We start from the raw sequence: 20,167 nt of genomic DNA on the forward strand, positions 1-20,167 counted from the left end.
CTCCACTTTTCCTCTCGTATGCATTCTCAAAGAAGTATTCCCATCCGTCCGTTGAGTCTGTTCCAGCCCGTAGCGCAGTTATTTCGGTCCGAAGAGTCCCTTGGGTGTAAGTACGAGACGTAGTTCGTACTGTACTTGGTAGCCTTGCCCTAAGTCTAAACAACTTTCACACACCATTATCTTCCGTACAGCTGACAGTGATTCACGAAGGAATTCAGGATTTATAATCACCCTAATCAGTTGGTGTACTGAAGCCCTTCAGCAGACTTCTTTGTCCCACTCGTTCATGCCGAAAACAGTAAGTGCAACGGCGATATGATAAGACCGACTGTAAGTCCGGCTTCTTATCGCCACGTGACTTTGGCTTCCTGATGCCCCAGGAATCCCCAATCTTGGTCGCGTTCGCATCACGACTTTCGGGCCCCCGACCAGCATAGAGCCAAGGTACTTTGGGGCTCGTCATTTACAACGCCTACATTGTGCGACCTTATCATGTATACCGAACTCGGTTTTTAATACTATATTCAGTCGCCAGTCACAATGGCGCGGTCCAAAGCAATTCGTGCTCCCACTACTGCCAGTCTTCCTAGCAACCTTCGCATACCTTCTTCCACCCCATCGTTAGTCAAGACGTTTGGCAAGCTTACTCGCCAGGCTTTACTTGACCTTGTCTTCCAGTGGCTTGAGGATGGCAATGTCCAGCACTTTCCGCCATATCTTCAAGCCAACGAAGGCGGCCAAAGGGAAGAGGAGGGTGGTGACGACGGACTCCGTCCCTATCCCGCTGAGCGGACTATCAACGGGGTTCGCAACGCCTACCAGGAGCTGCAGTTTCGGAAAGGGGGGAAACGCGAAGTCATAGATCGGATTCTCGAAGGCGACTGGCGACATGGCATCACACTTCGTCAGCTGGCAATGGTCGATTTGCGCTACATGGACGACCATCCGTCAGGTCTGCGCTGGACAGCTTTAGAACTCGCTCGCATCGACAACTCGTCCTCGAACGAATCCTCCGCGTGCATACCGCGTGTTCACGCATCGACTTTCCTAAGCAGTCTTCAGCAACAAATTTCTCCCCTGGTGAAAGCCCACTACCATCTTGCCCGGTCGACCTCTCTTCCCCTTACCGTGCTCCGTGTCTTCGTCACCACCTCGCCTTACCAAATTGCCCCTCGTCGGAGTGTCGAATCTCTCACGGACTCGTCTAGAACCATCTATGTCGCTTTTCCAGACAGTTGCCCATTCTTTTACACATCCATGGCTTCTCCCCAGACAGCCTCCAAGGCTAGTTCCGCTCTCCCGAACTCCCTCGTCGCAACAGACGCTCGCAGTCTCCAGCGCCTGGTCCGAGATGCTATTCCTAAAGCCCTCTCTCTCCCCCATCAACGATATACCGTCAAGCCCACCTCCTTAACAGCAAAGAGTCTCGAAGCCCTGCTCGCCCTTCGCGGCCCCGGTCGATTCAACCACGCCAACGGCGCATTCAGTATTTTCGCAGACGCCGCCTTGGAAGGAAGCCCCTTGGACCCACGGCCATCCAACACCGTCTCTCCGGAGGAGCATAACCGCCACTCAGCGTCGGTTCGCTCCAGGGATTTGGCCGGGAAAGAGAACACGGCGACTGACGCGAAGGAAGCCACCCTTGAAAACGGAAGGGCCTCTAAGCGATCTCTCGCTGACTCCAAGGAACCCGGTACCTCTAAGAAGCGGACTCTGGCCCTGCAGTCGCGATTCGGCACTTCGGGTACCTTGTCTTCTGCGCCGCTTGATCGACTCGATGTTAGGCTACTCGATGCCTTACCCGGTGGTGCAAAGCCAACAGAGCACGCTCAACAAACAACAGTCTCGCTGGCGTTCGCCGGTACGGATGTGTTTGGTGGGATTCGAAAGCTTGCGGAGTTGGGTGTTATTGACGCGGAGAGGATGCCTTCCTGGATAACGGGTGAGGAAGGGGTCAGTGTCGTTGCGGTGAGGGAGGGGAGGAGAGTGAGTAAAGCCGGTAGATGAAATCCTCTGGCACGGGCTTTTTATTTTTCAGCTAATAGGGTACTGCCAATGCTTCGTGAGACGTTGAAGCCGATGCAGGCCACCTACTCAAGCACATGGAGCCTCAACATCAGGTGTGCAAGTATGGGCTACCCCCATTCCCCACTACGCCATGTTATCGGAGCACCATCATTATCACTGAGAGGGGAAACATGATGGGACATCTTCTCGAAACAAGCAACGTAAAAACAATTTCGACATTCCCGTGCCATTAGCATAGGTGAGGTCGGATCAATTCGCCTTAGAATGGCGGCGCCCTTTCTGACAGTACTGAAAATCAAATCTCTCTTGGTCATCCCCGGGCGTGTCAAACCCGGCTAGGTCATTCCCCTTCAGTCCTTCAAGTTCAGTTGGATCTAGATAGGTCGCTGGAAGGTTTGATGAGGACAATCTTAAGGCCTAACTCATCAAATGATGCAGAACCTGGGCGGATCAAATAATTTTCAACAACACCTGTGTCAGAATGAAGGATACCTCATATTAATTAAGCATAATAATAACAATGGCCATAGAAATGACCGAATGAGAGTTAGGATTCAGACCATTCCAGCCAGATAGCCTGAGACTAGCATGCAACAGCTGACTCCCAAAATCCTCCCCGCTAACCGAAAGCAAATTGTTAATGCAGATTATGACCGTGCCAGACGGCAGAAGAAGTGAAGAACACGCCTTGAAGCCAGCGTACAATAGACTCAGTGCCATGACCTCATCAATAGTCATCGTAATCCCAGTCGTCCTCGTGCTGGTGCTGCTGTCGGCGCACCCAGAAAGGATGGTAGCTCGAAACGTCTAATGAGAGTCAGGCTGTCAGTATTGGTTACTCTTCGCATGTCTACTAAGTAACGACAAATGGCGTTTTTGAATAAGAGCTTCGTACCGCGACGGCCTGAGAGACCAAAGTGCTGTGCCACATTGACATATCCATCCCGACTGAATTTGCCTTGGCGGGAGAGCTCCTCCACATTCACATTTTCAGTATCCGGCTGCCAGGGTGAACGACTTAACTGGGTCAATAACATATAGTCAAGATCTAGATGGCAGGGAACACACCAATAAACACATCTGACACCCTGTGCCTGCTGGGTGGCAGCCCATTGCTGAAAGCAAGCCTTGTGAATGTTGTTCCCGCATGCAGCTCGACACCACACAATGTCCTCTCTTTGGGGCTCGAATTCCATGAAACATATTGGACAGTCTCCCTCGATCGGTTTTCTGATGCCAGCGTTCTCCTCAGTGGATTGCTCTTTGCTTAGCGAGGAACCGTTGTACATTGCCCGCAGTTCCTGCAAGACGGGTGAGCAAATCCTTCAGGCACAGGAGACGATGTTCATGCTGCCACTTACCGATGATAGAAATGCCAGCTGGTACTGAAGGTCCGCCGGCGCTTTGAGGGCGTTGATTAATACTTGAACAGCCATGATTGTTAGGACCATAGAATAACAATGAGTGATAAGTGATAGCGACATAATGATAGGATTTGAGGGATTGTCAAGAGAAACAAAACGCTTACCATAACAGATATGCTTGCATTGATTACCCTTGCGTGCATCTGGACAGTCGCAGGTTGGCACCTTCCCAATAGTGGTTTTGTAGATGTTGCCAGTGGTCCCGACAATGTCGAAGCTCATATTCAGAACTCCGTCTACAAGATTGACGGTATGCCCAACAATAAACATGCTTGAGACGGTTAGCTTCGATATTCCGAGTAGTTCTGAGTCCAAAGATCTCACCGTTGTCTCATTGCACGTGCAGCCCTATCTTTGAAGGATACCGGGGCATGGGGCCTGAATCTACGCTCTCGACGCTCTTCACTGGGCGCTTGCGCCCTGGGCTTTTTTCCCGGGCGAGTGGAGGACTGCCCGGTACGACCAACATCCCTGAATTTGGGTAAGTTGGTGGTGGCAGAGACAGCCTTTCGCAGCCTTCTAGTGGTGGTAGTGGTCGTGGTCGTCGTTGTTATTGTTTCTTCCTCATCAGCAGTTCGCTTCCTTTTCGAGACAGCGGATGTGCTTGTTGTTGCCTTTGCACGCTGCTTTCGAGCCCCACCCCGTGATGTTCTGGCAGTCTGCAAGCGAGCAGTTACATTTGAGGTTGCCCCCATCGTAAAGAGGAGGAAGTTGGTTCTAGTGATCTTGAAGGGCTTGGATTTCAAATGGAAGGTCGCTTTCACAAGATCGCAGTGGCGACGGATAGCGACCAACATGGAAGAGATAGGTGACCGATAAGCGATTAATTCCGCAGCATGACACAAGTACTGCAATATGCTCACAAGTTTCGGGTATGAGATGCACAATCAGCAAGCTTGCAGCTTGAGTGAGATAGCAGTCAATGGCTATTTGTCACATTTCAGGACCTATCCAGTGCCACTTGCTGTTGGTGACGAGAGAGGTGAAGACGGATGGATTCAGCCTATAGAAGATGAGGCCCGCGATCTACACAAGGCCCCCGAGGCGGTGAGCCGACCGACTAATCAAGAGAGCAGCAGCCCCCGTCATTTGGCAGTTGTTGCGGTACCTGATTGACACTGCTTTTTGTCAGTGTCGTTGTGAGGTTGTTTAGAAGCTACTATTACTGATTTGGCTCTTATTAGATACTACCTTTTAAAATCTTGTGTATCAGGGCTTACTTATTGCTAATTGTACTAGCAGTATATATTCCACACCACTGGCACTAGACCTTTCCAATATACATGGTAAACGAGAAAGCTACGGAGACGCCCAATCAAGACATTCTATGGGGACATTTGTACTCCGCAAAATCGTATGGAGTAAGTATAACAAGCGCTTCACCGCCCTCAGCGCCGCCCGAGTATGGGGTTCTGAAATGACGTTCATCCAAGTTACTGTTACCTACCTCCCACGGCAAAAGACAGAACTCTTCAGAAGCTAAAATGGCACGCCCTCGTGCTCTTTCGGGCGCAGATGGCCCTAAAGAGCCCCATGCAATTTCACTTAAAGGTATGGATGGCATTGCCGGAGTTCTCTTCCCCCTTGACGAAGCACTGGACTGATTGATTGATGAACGATCGTTCAGTCTTGCGGTAAGCGATTGCATTCCAACGGCAACTTCATCGCGCACTTCTCTTCTGACAATACCGACAAGGCTATCTCGTCCTTCCCTATCCTACCAGTATCCCTTACCGGCGGCAAACACGAAGATCTCGAGCAAAGCATCACTGAGCTACCCCGCCGATCACACGGACGGTCAATTCATCCTCACTCCCAATGTAAATCGATGCAGTCATGGTCTGATGTTTGGCTACTGACACTAAGCTTACAAGTTGACTCTACCTCCTGCCTTCGGATCTGCATACGTCGGCGAGACATTTGCATGCACGCTCAGTGCAAACAATGAGCTGTCTGCAGATGAGGCGTCACGTGTTGTCACCTCTGTCCGGATTGTCGCTGAAATGCAAACACCCTCTCAGGTAGCGGCGTTGGATCTCGATCCTGCGGAAGATACATCTCAAAAGGACGGGTTGCAGAAGGGCCAATCTTTGCAGAAGATTGTACGGTTTGATCTCAAGGAGGAGGGCAATCACATACTGGCGGTCAGTGTGAGCTACACGGAGACGTCGATAGGCTCGGATGCCCAGGCAGCAAGCGGCAGAGTCCGGACCTTCCGCAAACTTTATCAGTTTGTCGCTCAGCCCTGTCTGAGTGTACGGACCAAAGCTTCCGAACTGGTGCCCCTTGAAGTCGAAAACAAGAGTTTGGGTCCGTACGGGAAGACGCGCTTGCTCCGCTTCGCGCTAGAGGCCCAACTAGAAAATGTGGGCGATGGTCCGGTCGTGGTCAAGGTAGGTTGCAGATCGTGGAGACTTTCCTTTTGAAATCTCAGTAGCATAGCCGAGATCCTTGCTGCACGCATATTGATTTTTGGCAGCAAACACGACTCAACCCCAAGCCACCTTTCAAGTCCATATCCTTGAATTGGGACTTGAAAGGAACCGATCTGACAGATTCCCAGCCGCCGACTTTACATCCACGCGATGTCCTGCAGGTCGCCTTCCTGGTTGAACAAGAGGAAGGGCAGCAGGAAGGTCTCGAGGCACTACAGAAGGACATGAGACGCGATGGACGGGCTGCTCTAGGCCAATTATCTATTGAGTGGCGAGGTGCGATGGGAGATAAGGGATTTTTGACCACAGGAAACCTCATGACGAGGCGACGGGCGTGAGCTCAAAGCAAGGGCGGGGGGGTAATGACGCGTTTCTGAATCCTAGAGGATAGCTAGCTTACGAGTAGTGTTCTATCTCTGTACAACGGCCTATCTATGTTTAGCGGCCTGTCACCATGCGAAACATCGCAGCGAGGAGACGCCTGCAAGCGCGCCAGTTGCGAGTGCTTTTCTGCCGGTGCAAATGTTTCGAAACAGAGGAATCGAACAACTCAGCAGTGACGCACCATGCTGTGCGACCGATCAGGGAGGCCAATGGGTATGGCATCGTCTGCCGGGGGGGGGTAATCGATTAGAACTCCAGTCGCGATGGGTTAGCGACGACAACAATCCGGATGCTTGGGCTGGTTACACTCAAGCGTGCGTGTGCAAAAGCAGGTATTTCCGTCGACTGCCTGCAGTGGTGAGGGCTGTCCGTCTCTTTTTGAGTTGGCGAGTTGGAAACCTGTCCAACAAAAGTACAACCTGAAGGCTAGAACGCCCGACGGATGCGGGTTTCTATTGATAGTCTAGGTTGGGACCAGTAGTTGGAGAAGCTCTTTATTATTATTAAATTCTGGACCAGCCATGTGCTGTTCGTTTCGTCGATCTCGGGATGTATGACAACCAAAGTAGAGAGTGATGGAGCGTTGGGGTCACGTAAAGACTGGCTAGACCATTCAGACACTGATTGTCTAGATTCCAGACCACGTAACAAAGTCTAGAAAGGCTAGGCTACATGTGCATGGCGTACGGAGTACAGTACACTAGTTACAGTATCCTCTAGTCGGGGTTTTCTTGAACTTGATACACCTTGCCCATGGAGGGGAAACTAAATTCCCTCGGGTGACGCATAGAGGATGGTGTATTATTTTGTAACTATATCATATGTGTGTGTTTGTATGTGTTCTATCCGTGGCCATTACCTCTGTTCTTATGTAATTTTCTTTTCTCTGCCTCTCTTTACTTTTCTGCTCTTATACCCTAATACCAGCACCTAGACCATATTCCATTCGTGGTGGCCTATCGGGAAACAGTGAGTCGTGATGGTCGTGATCGCGGTAACCTGAGTACAAGTAGTATTTATTGTACTATACTTAGTTTGCGGCCGGGGAGAGTCTAGCCCGCTCTTTGGCCTGACATGTCCGGAACACAATGACATTGACCGTGTAGCATGATTCATGAATGGTCAGTATCAGACAGTTGGTGAGGCGGATCGAAGCTGTGTACCGGTTCAATGCGGCCCTCGTTGTTGGCTACAGTACGGAGTAGTATATTGATAGATGTGGGCATCATCTTTCCTAGCCAACTTCTCGAGGAACTGTTGCAGGGAACAAGCGGTTAACTCTAAAGGAAAGGGGCAGCAAGAGGTGCGAACCGGGGGGGGGGGCGAGATTTCATAAGTTTTACATGATCTGCCCCCAAATCCACCCTTCTTGCCTCGCCTGCTGTGGCACAAAACAACACACTCACCCCTTTTCTCCCGCCCCTCCCCCGTATCGGAAGGGAGTCGGGCATGTGCGCGCCGGCGGAGACATGCCCTCACAAAAGGAATTGCGTAGCCTGCCTGCCCTGTCAAGACTAACTAGTATAACTCATGTAACGGCACAAGCAGTAGGCATCGGGCTGGGAATCTCAAATGCTACGACCATGGGTCTCGGAGCCGGATCGGAATTGTTCCATCATGTTCGGTAGAATTACTTAAAACGATAGTATGTGTAGCGGCGCAGGGGTTTTCAATCATGTCGAGCATAAAAGTAATAGTTTAGTTGGTGGATGCATAAAATCTAATTATGCGGGGAAGTAAGGTTATGTAAGGAACCATTTACTTGGGTACTCGTAGGTAGGTAAGTTCTTTCCGTTGCAGGCGATGTCCTTCCTTCTTTTCTTTTGATTCTGGAGGGGGCCGTTCGCTCAGATTGAATTTGGAATCAAACTATTTATTTTTTCCTGCAGGGTTGATGCTGGTTCATGGATTGTACGATGTACCGGTAGTAGCGGCCTGAAGGTGGCTTTCATGGGCTGTCGTCGTCATTGTGGTAGCAGCAGCAGCACCACCACCACCACCAACATGCATTCGCCCTATTGACGTCAAATCCAACATGTGGTACTACAGATCCGAGACAGCCAGTGACTGGTACTTCCCAATCAGGAGGAATATCTTGCTGGGGTCAATGATCAATGATACTAAATCATTAGGATACTTGAGCCTGTGTCTATCATAATCAAACTCAATGAGTATTTATCGTCGAAGCCTCAGCTTTTCATCTTATCTGGGTCTGCTTAGAGTACATGCGTACATGCCGAGAATTGGTTATCGTCATTGCTGGGGGGGGGGGTCCACATCGATCATCGCCAGTCCACCCCCGGGCCATTCCCGGAGTGCAGCAGAGTTCGCCGATGCGAGATGCAACTAAGCAAGATCAGGTAGTTCCAAGGAACCTGAGTGCTGAGGTATGAAGTTGTCAGCGAGTTACTCATAACTTACTCCTCGATACCATGCTACCTCCCACCCCTCCTTTTTCTTATGTATTACTTCTGCCCTATGCGAAACCACCAATATATTCTTCATATTGTTGGACAGTTGCGGCCGAGGATGGCTAGTAGCAGCGGGACCTCGGCAGCTAATCTCCATTCCCTGTCCAGGGGAACATTTCGGCATCTGTTCCCCTATTCAGGATCCATTAACTGGTCTCAGGTCCAATAATACCCGGAACCATGGCTGCTTTGTACTGATCCGACCAAACACTGTCTCCAATGATCTCCGGGAGGCTGAGATGATACGATGACACTCACTCAACCTTCAACTGGCGGAAGACAGGATGAAGCTTCGATATGGCTATTTTCATACTAGACCCTCAGCACTAACTCTCGTACAAGGTGCTCCCTCACAGCACTTGGAAACATGACCGGCTCCCCAGCCAAATGCTGAAGAAAGATCGGATTTCGTCAGTAGGGCATACCTACGCGCGGGGGTCCCTAGTTTCAACATCAACCATTCAACGCTCAAACGCCCTCGGTCGGGGTTTGAGGGAAGACGTGGCAGAGTCTTCTAACCATTGGCAGGTAATTCAATTGCCTCTCTGTTTCAAATTGGCACCCTCCCTACTGAAGTGCAAGACGTAATGATCGTGGTTCCCATGGTTGTCTCGAACAGTAGTTCTCAGTCCATCTGGCCGCGGACCATTTAGGAGCAGAGATTAGCCAGTGAGCCAAGCACTATGTGTGCGACAGGCTCCACAGGGTCCGGCGATTGATATGCTCTCGTCCCTGTGTGTCTGCCCCCCTCACAGATGGATGGTCGGGAATTTGGGAGGGCGAAGGGTCACAGTGCGTTTGGCAGAATGGTGTCCTCTTGAGTCTTTGACCGCGAGTCGGTTCCTACCTTGTGTTTTCCGTTTGACAAAAAAATCTATCCGCAAGCACTTTGTAGGGCATGCGGTCCAGGTTAGTAGGAAGAAGGCGGGACCCGGCCCCGGTAACACCGCTGATGCCGGTGGGTGGTTGGAGACATTGATGCAGCCAACCATGCACACTTGCAGTAGTTCCCAACTGTACTCAGCCAGTCACAGTCCGGGTGAACAAGAGGATCTCCTACCGACTCGTCGTCTTGCCGTTCCAGTGTAGGTAGCCTGCACGTTTATTTGCATCATGGATGTTTTTTTCCTCCTTGTCTTTTCTTGGTTCTCTTGATCGGTTGTCTTTTTGTTACATCTGGTTCGTCCATATGAGTGCCTGATATTAATTATCATTCATCAACTGGAGGGGTAAATTTCAAATTCGGGAGGACGCAGCGGGAGTGGACTGTGATCAATTAGTCAAGTAGAAAGTGGATTGGTCATAGATAGAGAGACAGATGTAAGAATACTGTACCTAGTATGGATCCCCAAGCCGCGGCAAGAATGGATCGCAATCATCCAGCATTATACCGCGCAAGCAAGCACTATGAATGTGGTCTAACTTATGTATTGTAAGTTTGTAGAGGGGGGAGGAAAAGAGGAAAAAGGAAAAGAGGAGATAGATGGGGAAAACGGTCTGGCTGGCTGGGATTGGGCTTGAAGTTAATGGAAGCAGTTTCCCTCTTCCTTCCCTCTTCCCCTCTCTCTCTCCCTCCCTTCCTTCCAGACGCTGTGTAGTTTACGCAACCATCCGTCTACACTGCATGGTTCAAGACCTAGTTCGTACTAAACCAACTACGAGTCTACCTACGACGACTTAGTTAATATTACTAGGTGCAGTACTAACTTAGTCCGCGGTAACTACTAGTATGTACAATCTCCCAGAAGGGTAAAGGGAACAAGAAAAAGTTGGAACGCAGCAGAAACAAAGAGGGAATTATACTTGAATAATTCGTTTTTTCTCTCCTACTATTATATTGTCATCCTTTAAATAAATTCAGCAGGTACCAAAAAAAGTTAGGAAAAGCATCAAAATAAAATAGAAACCAAAGGTTAACCTTTTTTTTACCCTTAATTCCTCTAATTTCCCTCAAGAAACACAAAAGAGACACCTGTCAAAGCATTCCTCCTTTTTCCAGTTTGTCCCAATTCTCTTTCCTCCCTCTTTGGCCCCCTCACCTGCCCGCTCCTCCTCCTCCTCCTCCTCACTCCACTAACGCGGTAACTCCTTTTTCTTTTCTGTCAATGCATAGATCAACACCCTCTTTCTCACTTTTTGAACGTTCACCACTTTTCTTTCTTTCCCCCTCCCTCCGCCCTCTTGCGTCTATTCGGCGCTCGAGTTGCTCCAGGCTTCTATCTCCAGCCTTCGTGTCGTTCATTCAGGCGACAGCGTCGCAATCCCGAACATATGCGTTCTAGCTACTCCGACCTTCACTTGCTTGTTTATTCCGAAGCCCCCTAGTTACTCAAGGGACAAGGGACAAGGGAGGACCTACTAATCGTTTTTTTCCCGTTGATGCCCGTGGGAAGGCAATTCCACCTCAGGATTAGTGTTTCACTTCATGCTGTGACGAAGTCGACGATTCGTGACGATTGATGATTACAACCTTTCCGACAAGATGCCATTTTCCTCCTCTTCCTCGGCCTCTTCCTCTACGCCCGAGGCGTCGACCACCCCGCTCGCAGATTATTTTTGGATAGCCGGCGTGGATGGAACAGAGGTCCTCGAGACTTATCGCAAATTAGGGGATGATTACCGAGCCAACTGTGCCACCTCGCCGGGCCCCGCTGTCACGGATACTATCGAAGAAGATGCGGATGCGGAAGAGGCCCATGATCCTCGCCTGGATAGCCTTTCCCGTCCTATCTCCATGGCAGGGAATCGCAACTCGGTCCAACGGGTATCCACGCGCTCGGGTGATGCCGATGCGAACGAGAACGGCTCCCACAGCAACCGGAGCAGTATGACGATCAAAGGCAACCAATCCCCTCGCGGCTCCTCTTTCCTGGGAGACTTCGACTTTGACAAAGCGCTGTGGAAATTCGCGTCCGAGAGAGAGTCCTTCTTGTCTGATCTCAATGTAAGTGCGGGTGCTATCACCCCATCGACGCGCCCGCGGTCTAGGTTACGCACGCAGAAAATCGTCTCGGAGGAAGGCTCGCAACCGGCAGGTTTGATTCGTTCTAGTATTGGCAGCGTCCGACGACACATGGCTTTTCGAGATATGAACAGTATGAAGCGGCAGCCGTCAATTGCTCGTCAAGGTTGGTTATGGCCATTCGGGGTGTTCAACGTTAAGAATTCGCTGACAGCAGTCTATTGCAGCCTCGATTAGAACTTCGCGACGCTTGAGCAACTACAATTCCGTCATTCCAGTTCCCCAGCCGCTAGAGATCTCTCCCACCATGCATCCGCTGAAGCGACGGTTTGAGCCGGTCTTGCTGGATCGGTACCCCACACAGGGCATGTCTGATGAATTGAAACTGCGAGGCAACTTCCCCGACTACGTCCCGATGTTCGCATTCCCAAATGATATCAATATTGTTTCTTCCGATCAAAGGCCGCGATCTACATGGCACGGATTCGTCATGACCACCGACAATGGCTCACGCCTGCATGCTATATGCCTCATCATCTGGATTCCACTCAATCAGAAAGCTGCGGATGAGCTGGAGAAGCGCTGCGAGGAATGGCGGAAAGAGAACATGACGGATGAGGAACGAGAGCTTGCCGCGAGCTTGGGCGAGAGACTGGCAAGCGAGCGCGCCAAACTCTCACGACTCCTGGCTCAACTCCCCACGGTCCCGTCAGGATCAGAATCACGAGAACAATTGGAAGACGAGATTAGTGCGGTTGAGGAGAAGATTGGTCTGATGACTGACCTCCTGCGACCGGTGCGGCATGGTGCGGCATCGAAGATTGAAGGGTTGACTGATGGGGATACCGGCTTTTGGATCCCCCGCGCCTACGGCATTCTTGGTCGAGAAGAGAATATGACGAGTTTTTGGAAGGAGTGGCTGAAGGCTGTTGTCGTCCCCATGACGGATGGAGGCATCCAGCGCATCCCGCCTAGTTCTCCTCGAATGGGTGTCTGGCAACCCTTGGAACGATATGTGATGAATTTGTGCACAGAGGCATTCAGTCCAAACTCGTCCAAAACACAAGTAGAGCTGAACGTTCGAGAGCTGCGTCTTTTCGCCCGCAAAGAGGCTTCCAACGAGTTACCAGGCTCTCGCAACACCGACATTTACGCGCTGTTTCGCGCCCTCTCATTAGCCAATATCGTGATTCTCCTTGAATACGCTCTGACTGAGTCGCGTATCATCTTCTTGTCATCTCATACCTCAATGCTTTACTTGGCGACGAAGGCGTTGGTGGATCTGCTTTTCCCCATCCCGTGGTCAGGCGTGTTGATCCCAGTGCTTCCAGCCCGTCTGATCCAGGCTCTTGAAGCGCCTTGCCCCTATATTGTGGGTATTGAACGGCGTTACGAGAAGGTCGAACTACCATCTGATGATTTCGTTTTGGTAGATCTCGATGCCGACCTCATCGAGAGCACGGTCCAGCCAACCCCACTACCCCGTCATCAGCGCAGAAAGCTCCTGTCGTTGTTGCAGCTGGCCGCGCCTCATCATAGCCGGTGTGGGGTTCCGACCGGACCACCCGCCTATGCCGTTGAGACATATCCATTCGACGCGTTCATGTCGGAGAACTCTTCTATCTTTACTTCGAAAGCCCAGTCCACGCACTTGGCCAAGTACGTTAGCTTGAACTCCAGTGCTTTTGGTCAGAATTCCGTGACTCCGGGGTCATACCAGCCATTGATCTTCAACGCCTATCTCCATGCCCGCTATGAGCAGGCTGTATCCAGGGGTTATTCTTCCAAGGGCTCTGACCGACCGGGCACCGGGTCGACGTACAAGACTTGCTCACCGCCATCTCCCAGAGATAGCTCACCTACATCGGGACATTTCCCAGCGTCGTCCACCGGTCCGGGGTCGCGAAATGACTCAGGAAGTACGCTCCAGGCTTCCTTGCGCGAGAAACGCTCCGGTCACTTTGATGCAGCGTCTCGACGAAGCTCATCGTTTGGCATGGAGATGCGCCCTGGTGTTCCTCGTCGACCAAGCGCTCCCTTCATTGGTCATGCGTCGAACTTGTCGGTGACTACTTTGAATACCGATTATAACTCCGGGTCAACTTACGCACCCTCGGTATATGCCCAGTCTACGGTTGCTGCATCCACCATCGTTCCCACGACTGCGGCACAGCCTGTTCACAATGCCGAGGGCACATGTTGGGTAGAAGGACATTGCTTGCAGGTACAACCCTGGGACGAAAAAGCTGTTTGTGCTATTTGTGATGATCGGGCTGAGGATGGCATGTACAAATGTAGCGCCTGCAAGGTTGTGGTGCACAGCCGGTGCGCTCTTCAAATATGCCTAGTGTGTCCAGCAGCGTTTCATCCTGAACAAGTTCGTGCTGCTTTCGTCAGATGTTTCGCCAGCTTGTTTTATACATACAAGAAGTTCCTACAGCCCGCTTCAGGAGATAAGAAGAAGGCTGGATTGATCTATAGCTTCAATATGGAAGCCTTCATGAAGAGTTTACCAGGGGAACATGCAGAATACATTGCGGTACTGCAACAAACGCAAGGTAAGCGAGAATTGGCCCGCTATACAATCCTACACAATTACTTACGTGCCGCTAGGTTTCAATGAGTTCATTGGTGACCGAGAAAGAGCCAATCCGAAATCCCGAGATCCTCGAATGGCCCTCTTCGATGAGATCATTCTCTCCAAGCGCAATAGGGGTCGCTCATCGATTTTCTCCGGCCGCAGTACGACGGACTTTTTATCTGACACTTCCAACCACCTTTGGAGGACAGCCAGTGCCACCTCGTTTGCAGGGGGCAGTCGGAGTCAAAACGCTCTTTCGGGAGATTATACACGCGTCGTAATGCGAGGTTGGCCGCCCATTTCTCCTGCGAGTCGTTCAAAGCTAACATCTTTATGCCATGTGATAAGCCCCGGCCAAACTTGATACTAGTTTGATGAAAGAACCCCGCATGGTTCACGGAGCGCCCAGGGTGTCGAAAACGGCAAATAATGCGCGCAGAAAACCTCTCCCTAAACTCATGAACGGGCTCGCGATCACCCCCCCATGAAGTCACCACATCACATTGGTGGAGTGGTGTCCCTCCCGAAGGACAACGGGATGGTGCATCACACTTGTGTGACCGGTCTGTTAAGCATTTCTCCACTAAATGCGTACGCACTGGGGATGTTGCCCACGCAGTGTGGAGATGGTGAAATGAATCCCCTCCTTTTCCCCGACATAGATGCAATTAAGGAAGAGCACACGTCTTGACTGACTCTCGGATTCACATGAAACACATGTTCAACGGTGTCTTCCGTGTCAGCAAATCTCATGCTCGCCGATGATTGCGATGGGTATGGGACACCATTGTAATTCCTTGGCAATATTGGATTCTCACGATCGGTCTTCTTCCCCTAAAGGTCATACAATCGGACCCTGATTCCTTCGCGCCTATGCATCACCGCTATCCTGCTCACTTGCTTATCCTAAGGGGCCTCTTGAGCCTCTGACCTGTGCAATCATCATCTATGACTCCCTGAGCTCCTTGGTCATCTAATAATACACTGGCAGGCTCGCAAGGATCTGGCATTTTTCCTGGAGCATACAGATACATTGTCATATGCATTGATGTACACTACACATACCTACTACACTTACACCCGCAGTGCCACATACCCATACATACGTTGTGCCCCCATAGGTGGGTGCCTTGAACCTGGCCCTATTCCAACGGCCTTGACATTATTTCTTTCCCTTCTTCTGTGTCGGTTCGCTGTACTTTTGTCATCTGGGCCATGATGTCTTGCTGTCTTACTTACAATACCCCCTTTTCGAACGGTTGGTATTCACGGCTGTCCTCTTAGTCAACACGGTCACGCTCTTGCGCACCGTACTGCGCTATTCTCATAATCCATTGGTGGATTTAGTCGTCATGTTACATACCTTCCTGCACCAGATTAATCGGTATACTGTCCGGTTTTGGGACGATCTACTATGTTGCTTCGTTGATTAAAGCTGTGGGTCATTTAGACCCAGGTAACTTTAGTTCTACGTGTCATGTAAGTCCACGCCCGGCGGGAGGATAGTGGTTAGGGCTGGATTTCGTAGGATGGAGGAGAGCGGACGGCTGCCTGAAGGGTCAGTGGTCTCTTATTTACCCTGCCAATATGCGCCCGGCCGTAAAGGGGCTGACTGTTTTAGGTGGTTACAGTATCAGGGGCGTCGGCAGATGCGGTCAACCGCCACTCCGACGTGTGTAAACATCTGAGTCTGGGTACGACGCTGCAGTAGCATCTGGATCCGGGGCTCCGGGTAGGCGCGGGTGAATGCAGACCGACCAACAGTAGGCAAGGCCAGCAGGACTATTGGCGTCCATTTCCCTCGTATCATATTCCTTGAGTCAAAAAAAGCTCTAGAAGCGGTGGATCAGGGTGTCCGTGGCGACTGGGTTCAGGGTCGAAACAAGAGGGGTCTTTTGGTTTAGGGGGGTGGGGAGAAGACGGGGGGGGGCGAATCGCAACTTAGACATGTTAATAGTGACCATTGACAGAGGGGCCACTGTCCTGACTCTGATGCAGAGGAAATGAGCAATGTGGTGGATTATTCCTGAGAGGGAACTTCTAGGATGCATATCAGCCAATAGGACTGGGGTAAATGTGACAGTCAGTCATGCCTAGGTACTTACCTACCTAGTATCCCCAATTGCAAGCCTTGACACGAGATTGGAGATGATTGAGGTCAGGGTTGTAGGGAGTGTAAGGTAGTAAAGACTTACTCCTGCCAGGCTATTTGAATGTATAAGCCGTAGGCATTGTAGTAATGGACTGTATATTCAGTATGGATTGTATGTCCTGTATGTCCTGTATGGAGTATGGACTGTATGTCCAGTATGCACACACTACACTGCACACGGAGCGGGCAGAGCAGACAGTGATTGGCGGAGAAATGGCGTCCGCTGCCCCCCGGCCGGCGGAGGCAGAATTCCGGGGAAATTCACCCGGCTTTCCCACTGCTTACTTTCTTTCCCCATCTTTTTTCTTGTCCGTCGGTCTGCCTGATCTCCAGGCTTCTTTCTAGCCTGGCCCACCAGGTAGTAAGTTAGGTACTGAGTAGTCTACGCTCTACGAGGTACCGTCTCGACTACCGCCCCAATATTACCTTTTCTTCCCTCATATCTCCTCCCCACCCTCAACCCTCCTCCCTCCCTCCCTCTCTCTCTCTTCGTTCTATCTTTCTCTCCTCCTCTTTCTCTTCTCATCTTTCTCTCCCTCTTTCTTCCCCTCTCCTCCTTTCCCTCTTTTCTCCGGGCCTCCTGGCAAATGTCGTTCTCCCCCCTCTGGCTCCTTCCCGCTTTTACCCTTGGTTCTTGCTCGTCCTCCCGCGCTCTTCGCTCACCTTCTCCTCCTCTACGCCTACATCCGATCCTCTCCCTTCCTTTCCCTTGATTGTCTACTAGAGCTACAGCTAGTGGGCAATAGGGATCGGTCTTCTATCATTCCGTGCCCATCAATCACTACAGCCACCATCACCATCCAGCACATAAAAAGCGGATAAGATAGGGTTGTTTCCCCACGCTCGCTTCCACTCGGATTGTGCCAAACAGTCCAGTGTGTCCCCAACAGCGTGTGTGGCTGGCCAAGGGCTCCCTGATGCGACTGCCTGTCTCGCAATCCTGATCAGCCCCCTATTTCTCCTTCCGACTTAATCTGTCATCCTATTGCGCCTGTAACCGCCGGCTGGGATAGTACCGAATACTCCTCGTTACCGCAACCAAGCATGATAACGGGCAGTGGACTGCGTATGCGATGAGATGATGCAGACTGCCTTACAACAGCCCGTGGGGATGACGCTTTTGGCGGATGCTGCCACGTCCCTCACGGCTCTCAAAGGTTCAACGTCAATTGCGGTTTCTGCTTCCCCAACTCCAACTGCACCTCCGGAGTCCGCCCGGACCGTGGTCACTCTGTTTACCCCCGGACAGGAGGGCATAGTGCAGGTTATTGCGGAAATTTTGGGCAAGCCATGGACGACGGAAACCTCCTTATCCGCCCTGGGGAGGGGCAGCAGCGCAGTGGTTGTCGGCGTCCTAGCTACCAAAAATCTAGCCCGAGACTTGCAAGAGGGCGATTACACGGCCTGGATCCTCGTCAACACGCATTGTGTCGACGACGGCTCTTTCCCGGAGGAAGCACTGAGCGACTGTTGTCATTATGAGTTCCTATACTCCCTCCGGAGCCCGTTCTTTCGGCGGGATCTGACTCGGTTTCTCTCGTTGATCCTGGGCCAGACTCGTCCCCATGAGGATCTCAAGACCAAAAGCCGGACGAATTTCATCTCCACAACTTTCCCTGATGTCCATGCTGCGTTGCCAAACCTGGACATTCTCTCGGTTGGTTCAGATGCGGTGGAGATTCGTGTTGACTTGCTGGTGGACCCTGCAACTCCTCCCTCAGGCACTACGAGCGCAGTGCCGAGTTTACGGTATGTGGGACAGCAGTTAATGTTACTGCGGCAGCATACAGAACTGCCCATCATTTTCACCACTCGCTGTACGAAAGAAAATGGCAAGTTCCCAATGGACGATCCGCAGCTATTCTACCGTTATCTCCGCCGTGCCATCCAATGGGGGGTAGAATACATTGACGTGGAGTTGTGGTTGCCGGAGTCTATCCGCCAACGGTTGGCGGCGGAGAAGGGCAACAGCATCATCATGTCAGCCTTCCATGATTTCTCGGGGACGTGGAAGTGGACCTCCCCCGAAGCCCCACGGATTTTCGCGCAAAGCGCCCAGTACGCGGATATCGTCAAGATGATTGCGATGGTCACGACGATTGAGGCCAATTACGAGCTTGAGTATTTCAGGTCGGAAATTCGCAAGACTCACGGGGCGTATCCCCTGTTATCGGCGGTCAATATGGGCCAATTAGGCCAGCTGTCGCGAGCCCTAAATACAGTATTCTCGCCCATCACGCACCCATTGCTGCCGATGATTGCGGCCCCGGGCCAGTTGACCGCGGCGGAGATCAATGAGGCGCTCCACATTATGGGCCAGCTGCCGAAGCGCGATCTGTATGCGATTGGGTCGTTTCGCTCGACGCCACAGTCCATGTTCATGGAGAAGTGTTTCAACGAGCTGAGTCTTCCCCACTCTTTGACCTCAATCGATCGCGGACCAATGGGATCAGTCGAGCGGGTGCTCACTCAGGCCACCTTCGGCGGAGCGTCGGTGCATCCACCGATCCCGAGCGGTACCGGGTGCATTCCGGCCGTGAGCGAGGCAGCGCGAGCGATCGGGCTGGTAGACACGATTGTGGCTAGCCCTCAAGGTCCGCAGAAGACCTTGGTGGGAGAGAACGCGACATGGAAGGGGATTCGAGCAACTCTGACTCGGGACTACGTGCCGTCGGCATACCGCGGCCGGACGGCAATCCTATTGGCGGCCAGCGAGAGTGAGGCATCGGCAGCCATCTATGCCCTGCGCAGTTTAGGAGTGGGTGCGATCCACACGGTGGGCTTCCGAGCCCGAGGTCCCTTGGCAGCGGGGCTTGAGCCCTTCACCTCCATTCAATCGGTCAAACGGGTTGAACAACCGTTTGTGATGGTATCCGCGCTACCCCCGGAGAAGTCGTTGCTAGTCCAGCCGCTGCTGCGACATTACCGGACCAGTGGGCACTCGTCACCACCGTCTACTCGAGGCAAAGTCTATCTCGACCTGACCCGGGGGGAGCGCACGGGCGACCCTGTAAATGTAGCTGTGCGTGCAGGATGGACGGCCTATGGAATTGAAGACGTGGATGCGTGGACGACGGTGGAGACGCTGCGCTTGCTGGTGGGCCAGAATGTGCCATTTGACTTTGTGCGGATGGCTTCAGGACGGGTGTTCTGACTTTGATTTCCTTTCTTTTTTTTCCCCCTTTCTATTCCTACTTCTCTCATTTTCTTCTTTTTCTCTCTCCTCCACGTCCTTATCTTCTCTCGGTTGTTTTTGTCTGTCCTTGGAGACGAACGAGGAGAAAGGAACCCGGGATTGATTACTATACACTGATTTGGGCCAGGAGTTCGCGCGGTGTAGACTGTATGTTATTTTTTCTTCTATTCTGAACCAGCCAGTCAACGGCTGTCGGCATGAATGACATGAAACGAAACAAGACCGAATCTCTCGTTGGGGCTTAGGGAGAGGGGAAAGGGCGGAGAAGGAGAGAAAGAAACGGCAAGGATCTACAGTGGATTCCGGGGTAAGTGGGAGGGAGCTGCAGAACTGAAGTATAACGACTATGTAGGTAGTAGAGCATTATGTGCAAATGTATAGTCAGTATAATATGTACGGTACAGTACATATATAGCGTAGTCACCGGACGGCAATCCGTGCTGGAAGCGGGAAAATCCCGGGGGATACCTAGTAATGATGATGGTTTTACCCCTGCAGCTTTCCCAGCTTCCTTCTTCTTCCCCTCTTGATCCA

The 20,167-nt window shown here is 51.5% G+C and overlaps 5 protein-coding genes across 5 annotated transcripts; 4 read left to right on the plus strand and 1 right to left on the minus strand.

Moving 5' to 3' along the window:
* The first annotated feature begins 461 nt into the window (after positions 1 to 461).
* Positions 462 to 2,500, plus strand: ASPACDRAFT_1897815 (CENP-N/CHL4 family protein). Its single transcript, XM_020198729.1, has one exon. The coding sequence runs from the start codon at positions 541 to 543 to the stop codon at positions 2,005 to 2,007; it is 1,467 nt and encodes a 488-aa protein (XP_020058882.1). The 5' UTR covers positions 462 to 540; the 3' UTR covers positions 2,008 to 2,500.
* Positions 2,501 to 2,528: 28 nt separating this feature from the next.
* On the minus strand, positions 2,529 to 3,964 carry ASPACDRAFT_76939 (uncharacterized protein). Its single transcript, XM_020204834.1, has 6 exons — positions 3,777 to 3,964; positions 3,557 to 3,723; positions 3,390 to 3,451; positions 3,097 to 3,329; positions 2,924 to 3,045; positions 2,529 to 2,835 (listed from the first exon to the last, which is right to left on the minus strand). Exons 2-6 carry the CDS (start codon positions 3,672 to 3,674, stop codon positions 2,756 to 2,758), a joined length of 615 nt encoding a protein of 204 aa, XP_020058883.1. The 5' UTR covers positions 3,675 to 3,723; positions 3,777 to 3,964; the 3' UTR covers positions 2,529 to 2,755.
* Positions 3,965 to 4,936: 972 nt separating this feature from the next.
* On the plus strand, positions 4,937 to 6,225 carry ASPACDRAFT_24574 (trafficking protein particle complex subunit 13; the record flags this gene model as incomplete). The annotated part of the gene is made up of 5 exons (XM_020199275.1): positions 4,937 to 5,003; positions 5,080 to 5,086; positions 5,149 to 5,272; positions 5,327 to 5,845; positions 5,932 to 6,225. 5 exons carry the CDS (start codon positions 4,937 to 4,939, stop codon positions 6,223 to 6,225), a joined length of 1,011 nt encoding a protein of 336 aa, XP_020058884.1.
* Positions 6,226 to 11,224: 4,999 nt separating this feature from the next.
* ASPACDRAFT_24637 (dDENN domain protein) lies at positions 11,225 to 14,649 on the plus strand (the record flags this gene model as incomplete). The annotated part of the gene is made up of 3 exons (XM_020199280.1): positions 11,225 to 11,870; positions 11,932 to 14,262; positions 14,318 to 14,649. The coding sequence occupies 3 exons, from the start codon at positions 11,225 to 11,227 to the stop codon at positions 14,647 to 14,649; spliced, it is 3,309 nt and encodes a 1,102-aa protein (XP_020058885.1).
* Positions 14,650 to 17,515: 2,866 nt separating this feature from the next.
* On the plus strand, positions 17,516 to 19,591 carry ASPACDRAFT_58851 (type I 3-dehydroquinate dehydratase; the record flags this gene model as incomplete). Its single annotated transcript, XM_020203394.1, has 1 exon — positions 17,516 to 19,591. One exon carries the CDS (start codon positions 17,516 to 17,518, stop codon positions 19,589 to 19,591), a length of 2,076 nt encoding a protein of 691 aa, XP_020058886.1.
* Positions 19,592 to 20,167: the final 576 nt, after the last annotated feature.

The sequence above is a fragment of the Aspergillus aculeatus genome, assembly GCF_001890905.1.
Source record: "Aspergillus aculeatus ATCC 16872 unplaced genomic scaffold ASPACscaffold_4, whole genome shotgun sequence".
NCBI classification, from domain to species: domain Eukaryota; kingdom Fungi; phylum Ascomycota; class Eurotiomycetes; order Eurotiales; family Aspergillaceae; genus Aspergillus; species Aspergillus aculeatus.